General features: G+C 44.9%; 1 protein-coding gene across 8 annotated transcripts in view; it reads right to left on the reverse strand.

Annotated features, from left to right (window-relative positions):
• Positions 1 to 2377: 2377 nt before the first annotated feature.
• The window catches only part of SH2D4A (SH2 domain containing 4A), a 77796-nt gene continuing 70203 nt past the window's right edge, over positions 2378 to 9970 (reverse strand). For 7 of the 8 annotated variants that reach the window (XM_089903822.1, XM_089903821.1, XM_089903823.1 and 4 more), the window contains 2 exons: positions 9750 to 9970; positions 2378 to 8987 (listed from right to left, as the gene is read on the reverse strand). In XM_089903822.1, coding sequence (XP_089759948.1) covers positions 8889 to 8987; positions 9750 to 9970 — 320 coding nt within the window. In that variant the 3' untranslated portion in view covers positions 2378 to 8888. Of the gene's footprint in view, positions 9105 to 9749 lie in introns of all 8 variants that reach the window. The other variant, XM_089903825.1, reaches the window with a different exon arrangement.

The raw sequence follows: 9970 nt of genomic DNA on the forward strand, positions 1-9970 counted from the left end.
AAAAGCCTCAAATAAAAAACCTAACTTTACACCTCAAGGGACTAGAAAAAGAATGAAGTTTAAGGTTAGTAGAAGGAAGGAAATGACAAGGATCAGAATGGAAACAAATGAAATTGAGACAAAAAAGATAATAGAAAAGATCAATCACATTAAGAGCTGATTTATGGAAAAGATAAACAAAATAGACCAACCAGTAGCTAGCCTCACCAGGAAAAAGAGAGGACTCAGATAAAATCGAAACGAAAGAGAAATTACAACTAATACATCAAAAATACAAAGGATCACAAGAGACTACTGTGAACAATTATGTGCCAACAAACTGCACAACCTAGAAGAAATGGATAAATTCCTAAAACATATAACCTACCAAAACTGATTCATGATGAAACAGAACATTTGAACAGAATGATTAACAAAGAGATTGAATCAGTAATCAAAAACCTCCCAACAAACAAAAGTCCAGGACCAGATGGATTCACTGGTGAATTCTACCAAACATTCAAAGAAGAATGAATACCAATCCTTCTCAAACTCGTTCAAAATATAGAGGAGAGGGGAGCTCTTCCAAACACATTTTACAAGGCCAGCATAACCCTGATACCAAAACGGGACAAAGATGTCACAAAAAAAAAACGAAAGAAAAGAAAATTACAAGCCAATATGCCTGATGAACATAGATGCAAAAATCCTCAACAAAATATTAGTAAATCAAAATCAGCGGTACATTAAAAGGATCATACAACTGTGACCAAATGGAATTTATTCCAGGGACGCAGGGATGGTTCAATACCTGGAAATCATTCAAAGTGATACACCATATTAACAAAATGAAGGATAAAAATCATATAATCATTTCAATAGATGCAGAAAAAACATTTGACAAAATTCAACATCCGTTTATGATTAAAAACTATCAATCAGCAAAGTGGATAAAGAGGGAATGTACCTCAACATAATAAAGGCCATATATGACAAGCCCACAGTTAATACCATGCTCAATGATGAAAAGCTGAAAGCATTCCCACTAAGATTAGGAAAAAGACAAGGATGCCCACTTTTGCCACTTTTATACAGCATAGTATTGGAATTCTTAAAGCAGTAAGGCAAGGAAAAGAAACAAAAGGCACCCAAATTGGAAAGGAAGAAGTAAAACTGTCATTATTTTCAGATGACATGGTACTATATATAAACCCTGGATATTCCACCAAAAAAACTGTTAGAACTAATGAATGAATTTCGTAAAGTTGCAGGATACAAAATTAACATAGAGAAATCAGTTGCATTTTATACACTAATAACAAACTATCAGAGAATTTAAGAAAACAATCCCATTTACAATTGCATCTAAAAGAGTAAAACACTTAGAAATAAATTTAACCATGGAGGTGAAACACCTGTATATTGAAAACTATAAGACATTAATGAAAGAAATTGAAGAAGACATAAATAAATGGAAATATATTCTGTGCTCATGGGTTGAAGAATTACTGTGGTTAAAATGTCCATACTACCCAAAGCAGTCTACAGATTCAATTCAATCGCTATCAAAATCCCAGTGGTATTTTTCAAAGAAATAGAACAAACAATCCAAACATTTTTATAGACCCATAAAAGACCCCAAATAGCCAAAGCAATCTGGAAAAAGAGGAACAAAGCTGGAGGCATCATGCTCCCTGATTTCAAACTGTATTACAAAGCTAAATTAGTATGGTATTGGCATAAAAACAGAAACTTAGCTCAATGGAACAGAATAGAAAGCCTAGAAATAAACCTATGCATATATGGTCAATTGATTTACAACAACAGAATCATGAATATACAATGGGGAAAGAATAGACTCTAATAAATGAACTTGCGAAAATTAGCCAGCCACGTGCAAAAGAATTAAACTGGATTACTCTCCAGCACTGTACACAAAAATTAACTCAAAATGGATAAAAGACTTGAACTTAAGGCCTGAAACCATAAAACTCCTACAAGAAAACACAGGTTGTAAGCTTCTTGACATTGGTCTTGGCAATGATTTTTTAATTCTGACAGCAAAAGCAAAAGCAACAAAAGCAAAAAGGAACAAGTGGGAGTACATCCAACTAAAAAGCTTTTGCACAGCAAAGAAAACCATAAACAAAATGAAAAAGCAACCTACTGAATGGGAGGAAATAATTGCAAGTCATATATATATATATATATATATATATATATATATATTATTTTTTTTCTGTGGTACGCGGGCCTCTCACTGTTGTGGCCTCTCCCATTGCGAAGCACGGGCTCCGGACCCGCAGGCCCAGCGGCCATGGCTCACGGGCCTAGCCGCTCCTCGGCATGTGGGATCTTCCCGGACTGGGGCACGAACCCGTGTCCCCTGCATCGGCAGGCAGACTCTCAACCACTGTACCACCAGGGAAGCCCAACAAGTCATATATTCTGATAAGGGGCTAATACCAAAATATGTAAAGAATTCCTACAACTCAATAAAAAAACAAAAAAATCTGATTTTTAAATAGGAGGTAGATCCGAATAGGTATTTTTCCAAAGAAGGTTTACAAATGGCCAACAGGCATATGAAAAAATACTTAACATAATTAATTATCAGAGAAATGCAAATCAAAGCCACAATGAGATACCACCTGTTAGAATGGCTATTATAAAAAAGTGTAGAAATAGTAAGTGTTGGCAAGGATGTGGAGAAAAGGGAATCCTTGTGCACTGTTGGTGGGAATGTAAATTGGTGGAAAACAGTACGGAGGTTCCTCAAAAAATAAAAAATAGAACTACTACATGATCTAGTATTTCTACTTCTGGGTATTTATCTGAAGAAAATGAAAACACAAAATTGAAAAGATATATGTACCCACACATTCATCACAGCATTATTTACAATAGCCAAGATAAGGAAACAACCTAAGTGTCCACTGATGGATAAAGAAGATGTGGTAAATATACACAGTGGAACATTATTCAGCCATGAAAAAGAATGAAATTTTGCCATTTGCAACATGAATGGACCTTGAGGGCATTATGCTAAGTGAAATAAGTCAGAGAAAGACAAATACCATATGATCTCACTTATATGTGGAATCTGAAAAAAAGAACCAAACAACAACCCAAGCTCATAGATATGAAGAAAAGATTGGTGGTTGCATGTGGCAGGGGGTGGAGGGGAGGATAAATGGATGAACTGTTTTAGTTTTTTTTGGGGGGTGGGCATAAAAAAATTAAACAAAAGCAAGCGTTAGAGCCTGCATATGCCTATACTTTACCCCAGTCAGGACAAATAGAATAGATAAAAGAGAAAAAAGCTCACACCCACAGTGTGTGGGCTGCCAGGAATGTAGGGAGTGGCCTGGTTAAGAAGCCTTCTCCAGAGCTCGGTCACACCATCAAGAGCACCTTCCAAAGGTGAGGCGCTCGCTGTGTTGTGGGGTGTTGAGGCCCAGTACGATGGATGGGTACCATGTCTGGACTCAGGTGGTGGGAAGACTCATGAAGGAACATCCTTTCCGTGGAAGAAAAGTAAAAGCTGATTTAGACTGACAAGAGTGTTGGGCCTTGCCCCCTCCCTGGCCATCTGGCTTAGCACCAGCACTGCCTGACCTCTTCGCAGGCAAGGCAGAGTTAACTCCCAAGCGATCTGGGTTTGTAATAAGTCTTCTGGTCAAAAAGAGAGGCAAACACTTGCGGATTTGTGACCAGGAATGCCAAGGCAGCTGAATCTGTTGTCAATGGCCAGCTTTGGGGTGAAGACAGGTGACTGCTAACTTGGGTGATGTCAAAATCAGACGTTAGAGAATGCCCTTTCCATACCATTTCAAATCCAAACTAAGTGAGCCATTTCTCTGCAAGTCGACTGGCTGATATATTGTGTGATTCATCATTAGGTCCCTTACTCTATAAAAGTTTCCCTTTCCCCCTAAATTCATCCCAGAAACTCTAGCAAAGGGGCCATTAGGATACACAGCCCATTGGTTATATGAGCTGAGCTGATAAAGGGGGAGATGGATCCTGGGCTCAGGACTCACAGGAATAACTGCTATTTGTGGAGAATTTTGTATGTTCCAGGCACTTTACAAATTTCTTTTCTAAACCTCAGAACCCAAAGGGTGACTTTAGAACTCCTGTTTCAGAGATGAAGCTGAAGCTCATACAGCTTAGCTTTTTTTTTTCTTTTAAGATTCCACACAGCTGGTTAATGAAGTAGCCAGGATCCAAACCCAAACCTGCTGGGCTTTCCCTCTACTATACCAAGCTACCTCATTACCAAATAATGCATTTTTACCACACAATAAAAAGATCTTTTATGCTTCCTGGTGGCTTTCAGTCTGGGGCAGTAGTAGGACATCTACAGATTCCCTGAACAGGAAGGTAAAGAGGCAGAGCCAGTACTTCTGGAAACAGAATTATTAATGTCCACACTGCAGGCTGTATGGGCAGAATTAACACTGCAGAGAATGTAACCTGTGAGTGGAAAAGAAAGAGTGAGCAGTTCTCCTAAAATACAAGGAAGAAGATGGAGAGAGGAAAATAATAATGAGGAGATTACAACAATGGAAGGCAAAGGAGGGAAATCTAAGTAAGGTGTATAGTGATAAATGGAATATTTATGAACGGAATATTTCCTGCCATATCAGTAAACAAAGGATGTCACAGTCACCTATGATTGCAAGCCCTGCAACGAGAGCCGGTGAGCCCGGAGGAAACTCAGGGCTGAAAAGAATACCTGCCATCTAGCAGCCAACGGACGGCAGCCACTCCCTGCGGTGAGCCCCGAGGAAACTCAGGATGTGAAAACAAAGGATACTGGCCCCAGATAGTTCAAGTGCATATCAAAGGAATGATTTCAGTGAGCCCAGACTCTTGCATCTTCCCATACATAGAAAAGCGCTAAATTCTTTAACTTGAGATATCTGGTTTTCTTTAAATAACAATAATCCTTTGACGTTCCGGACTACCTGCCCTTCGTTGCAAAACTCCTATGTGTCCTGGCTCCCCCCTCGCCTCCTTGGAGCAGTTTCTCAGAGTTATCTGAAAAGCCGTGTCCAGGGCTGCAGTCCTTATTTTGCCCCAAATAAAACTTAACTCACAACTCTCACGTTGTGTATTTTTTTAAGTCAAAAATAGTTACTCCGGAGGACGGGAACACATAATTCAAACTGAAGTATTATTTAAAGATATAAATGTAGAAAACTTATGTTCTAAAACAGAAACCTGTGCAATGCAGTCTGGAACATGTTTTTGACAAAATGAAAGCAAAGAGGCCCCATGAAAACACATCCGAGCATCCCCCACAAATCACTTCTGGGTCTTCTCTGTGCACCAAATGCAGGAGTCCCAGGGTATATATATGTGAGATATGTGAGGACATAACCAATGTTTGGATGTGTGTGCGTGAAGAAAGCCGCCCCTGCAGAGGTGGCAATTGCAAAAACGTAGACCATAATTTTAAAAAATTAATTAATTTATTATTGGCTGCGCTGGTCTAGTTGCGGCGAGCGGGGGCTACTCTTCATTGTTGTGCGTGGGCTCCTCATTGCGGTGGCTTCTCTTGTGGTGGAGCACGGGCTCTAGGCGCGCAGCCTTCAGTAGTTGTGGATCGTGGGCTCTAGAGCACAGGCTCACTAGCTGTGGCGCACGGGCTTAGTTGCTCCACCGCATGTGGGATCTTCCCAGACCAGGACTCGAACCTGTGTCCCCTGCATTGGCAGGTGGATTCTTTAACCACTGCGCCACCAGGGAAGTCCTGACCTTAATTTTTTAACCTAAAAACAGACCTCATGCCACATCAGCCATGACCTTACGCTAAAAGGATGGTCAATTCCAAAGCATTAGCTCAGAGAGGCAATTTCTGGTGCAAATGCGCCTGAGATATCTCAAGTGATCTGCCCGTGCCCCGGCTTCACTTTATCTCTGGCTGTCCCTGTGTCTTCCTCTTCTTGGTGTGAGGTTTGAGCCAACTGACACTTCTGCTTGTCGCTTAGCCTGCTGGTGATGCCAGAGTACAGAGTGACTCTCTGGTGCACCCTCCTGTGCCTTGATGGGGGTTTGGTGGGAGTGTGAGGTTCCGGCAGTGGGGAGGGGCAGCGGAGGGTCTGGGGCAACTGTAGGAGACCCACAGTCTCCCTGGGGAAGAGAAGAGTCACCACGGTCAGGGAGCGGTATTCAGCACAGTCCCACGGAGGTGGGCAGGTTGCAGCGCCTGGGGCTGGGGAGCATCCCAGACCAGGAAAGCTCGGCAGGCAGGTCTGGGTGCCGGCCTTATCGAGGCCACAGGAGGGCGAGAGCAGGCCAGAGGCTGGACGTCCTCTCCTTCAGCCTTAACCAGGCTCAGACCCTGGGACACTGAGTCTAATTGCAGAGCTGGGATGAGAATTCAGGCCCCCCCCAACCCCATTTAGTGGTAAACAGTTTCTAAGTTATGTAAACCACTCTCCCTCGGAATATCAAGTGCTACTCTTGGCCATCATATCAGCAAACACTGGACAGTTTCTTCCTCTGAATATCAATAGCCAACGAGGTAAGAGTAGAGAACTCAAGTCTGCCCCTCCTGGTAATATTAGGTTAATTCAGTCTGGTCACCTGTTTTCTAAGTCTTCCTCCAGTAGGGTTTCACTCTGTAGTTATATCCGGATAGGACTGTACTTATTTCCTCCAAAATAACTGTAGGCAGAGGGTGATGCTAGAATCTTATATGTCTTCATAATTACTAGTGGCTATAGGGTATTTTTCTATTTATTCCAGAACCTTAAGATTTCAGAGATGGATGAAAATAATAATTACCTGGTTATCCCACCTTGTTTAGCTAGAAGTGAAAAACTGAAGTTCAGAGAGGTAGAGGGACCTATCCAAGGTCACACAGCTAATGGTGGGAAGAGATGGGAATGCAAGTTTTTCTTTTCTTTTTAAAATTTTTATTTATTTTTGGCTGTGTTGGGTCTTCGTTGCTGCACGTGGGCTTTCTCTAGTCGCGTGAGCAGGGGCTACTCTTCGTTGTGGTGCGCGGGCTTCTCATTGTGGTGGCTTCTTTTGTTGCGGAGCATGGGCTCTAGGCCCACGGACTTCAGTAGTTGTGGCACGTGGGCTCAGTAGTTGTGGCGCACAGGCTTAGTTGCTCCGCGGCATGTGGGATCTTCCCCGACCAGGGCTCGAACCCGTGTCCCCTGCATTGGCAGGCGGATTCTTAGCCACCGCGCCACCAGGGAAGCCCGGTAACAGAAGTTTCTGACTTCCAGCCCTGTGTATGTCTGCAATTTTATAATGTCATGACTGCCGGACTACTGTTAGAAATGAAAGCTAAGAGACAGGTTCTCTTAGACAACTGACCATTGTCTCTCAGACAACAGAAACCACACGGAACATTTCAAGAAACACCTGACAATGATCAGTTTAAAAACTTTCTCATTAAAGCACACATACACCCATGCACACTCACACATATACGTGCACCCCACCCTCTTCTCTGGCTACATTTTACACTGTCCAGGTGTGTCTTGCGCAGACAACAACTTCACGAACAGACTGCTACAACCCTATGCGTCCTTTAAATGAATGCCGCCACAGGAACCAAGCCTGGAGTACCAGCAAACCCCATCCTCCTGCGTGATCCTGGTGGCCGCCCAGAGGCCGTCGCCCTGCTGGGCTGGCCCGGGAGCTACTGCATGAGATGCCTGACTGACTGAGCAAATCTGCATCTAGAGCCGAAGAGCCAGGGGGAGTTATCTCCCGCCTTCCCTTCCTCAGGAGGCTGGCGGGCTGTACGGCAACCAAAGGTACACAATGCACATCAGGGTCTGCAATTACATAAACGTCTATATTAGTTGCCTAGGGCTGCCTTAACAAATTACCATAAACTCAGTGGCTTAAGACAAAAGACATTTATTCTGTCATAGTTCTAGAGGCTACAAGTCTGGAATCGAGGTGTCCGCAGGGCCATGCTCCCCTCCAGGGCTCTGGGGAGTCTGCTCCATGCTGCCCCCCCGGCCCCCGGCGTCCCCTGGCTTGCGGCTTGTCACTTGGGGCCCTGCCTCTGTTGTCCCCTGGCTGCCATCCCCTCTGCGTGCGCACCTCAACTTCCCAACCCCTCTCTCCTTATAAGGACGCCGGTCGTTGGCTTTGGGGCCCGCCCTAATCTGGCCTGACCTCGTCTTAATTTGATCACATCCACAAAGACCCTGTTTCCAAATAAGGCCACGTTCACAGGTGCAGGGGGTTAGGACTTCAATGTCTCTTTGGGGGACTCGACCCACAGCACCTAGTGTCCACAAAGCTCACTCTTCTGCCCTTGTCTATCCAAGGCACGCATGTGGCTTCACCCTCCTCGGCGAGGTCCTGGGTAGAGCCCTGCCCCGCTCCCCAGAGCCAGCGAACCCCTCACACAGGGCCCCTCACCTCCTGCCATCGTCCGGAGTATTTCTGTACATGTGAAGGCTCTCGTCCTACACCTTCAAACTCCTCATTCAGTTCACAACACCCGCAACTTGTGTTCCCTGTGTGTCTTACACCCTGGCCCACACATGCACCACAAGTGAGGTGTGCAGGGCCGTGGGCTCAGCCACCAGTGCAGGCTCTTTCGCCAGTCCCTGACGCCACCGAGGAACTTCATAGGAACAGGACCCCAAGACCTTCCGAGATGAGGCAGAGAGGGAGTGCCAAGGCCATGGAGGACTTCTGGTTTTGAGGTGCCCCTTAATTCCTAAAAGGTTCCAATTTCTTCTTCGTTTATTCCATACATCACTAGGGTTGTAGCCTTCATGTTGGGAGCTGCAGAGATGGGGGTTCTTCTCCCTTTACTGCTGGGGTGCGTACAATGCAGAGGTGATTCCCTCTTAGCGTTAATTAAACTCCAGCATTTGTGCAAAAGACAGGTCGCCATGGGACCCCCAAGGGTCCTTTCACTTGATCGGGATCGGCTCGCTGCAGGGCGATGTGGCTTCATACACAAGTGTCCATCTCCACGGTGTCTGTCTGTCCAGAGGACGGCCAGCTGGCAGCTGCAGGATGACATGATGAGGCTGTCACTCAAACAGGCCCTGGTAGTCGGGCGGCTGTTCCTGCTGACCGCAGGGGTACAGAAGGAGCTCCTTCCCCAGGGAGGTGATGGGTTCCTCCTGTGAAGCAGAGGGTACAGGTCAGGCTGTGCCCAGTGACAGCAGCACAGGTATTAGGCGGCTCCTGAGTCTTATTTATAAGACAGTTTAATAGGAAGCCCTGCCCTCCCTACCCCGCCAGAGCACATAACTTCTGGTCTCCCCTTGGTGTTCACAAAGCTTTCTTGGCTTAGGCAGCCTTGAAAGAGATTTTTCTTGCCCGCAAACTGCCACGTGGTCTCCCTCCCTCCTGGGCTTGTGCTCTAACTTAAGAGTGTTCTCATGATGGAAAAGAATATATTAAAAAAAAAAGAATGTATATATATGTATAACTGAATCACTTTGCAGTACGGCAGTAATTACCACCACATTGTAAATCAACTATACTTCAAAAAAAAAAAGGAGTGTTCTCAGATGTGATCAGAGTGCACAGATTTTGTAGCATCTCCTGCATGCTCTGCCCCAGTGGGTTCTCCCTGAGCATTTGAGGAGGAACTAGGTTCAGTGATAAAGGAAATGCCATTGACAATCCTGATTTTCAGGAGGGGTCATCAAAGGCTAATCCCTCACTGCTTGTGTCAGTCATTTTTCTTGGAATTGCCTTTCACTGTCAGAGCTGCTGCAGGACCCCTATCACGAGCCAGTGAAGTCTGCGCATCGCTTCACCTTGTGGTACTCCACCAAGTCAGCCAGGCTGGCGTGCTGCAGCTGGTCTGCACCCAGGAAGCTGTACGAGTCCGTGGAGGCATCTATGAGGAAGTGTTTGCAGCCATCCTTGGACAGATAGGACAGGACGTAGCCCTTGATCCTCTCGCTGACCCGGATCAGAAAGCTGCCTGGCACGCACGTGCTCAGAAGCTCATTCGCTCTCTGTACGGTGAGAATTC

The sequence above is a fragment of the Delphinapterus leucas genome, chromosome 21 (assembly GCF_059928025.1).
Source record: "Delphinapterus leucas isolate spDelLeu-1000000601 "Yukka" chromosome 21, BTC_Dleu_Yukka2, whole genome shotgun sequence".
NCBI lineage: Eukaryota > Metazoa > Chordata > Mammalia > Artiodactyla > Monodontidae > Delphinapterus > Delphinapterus leucas.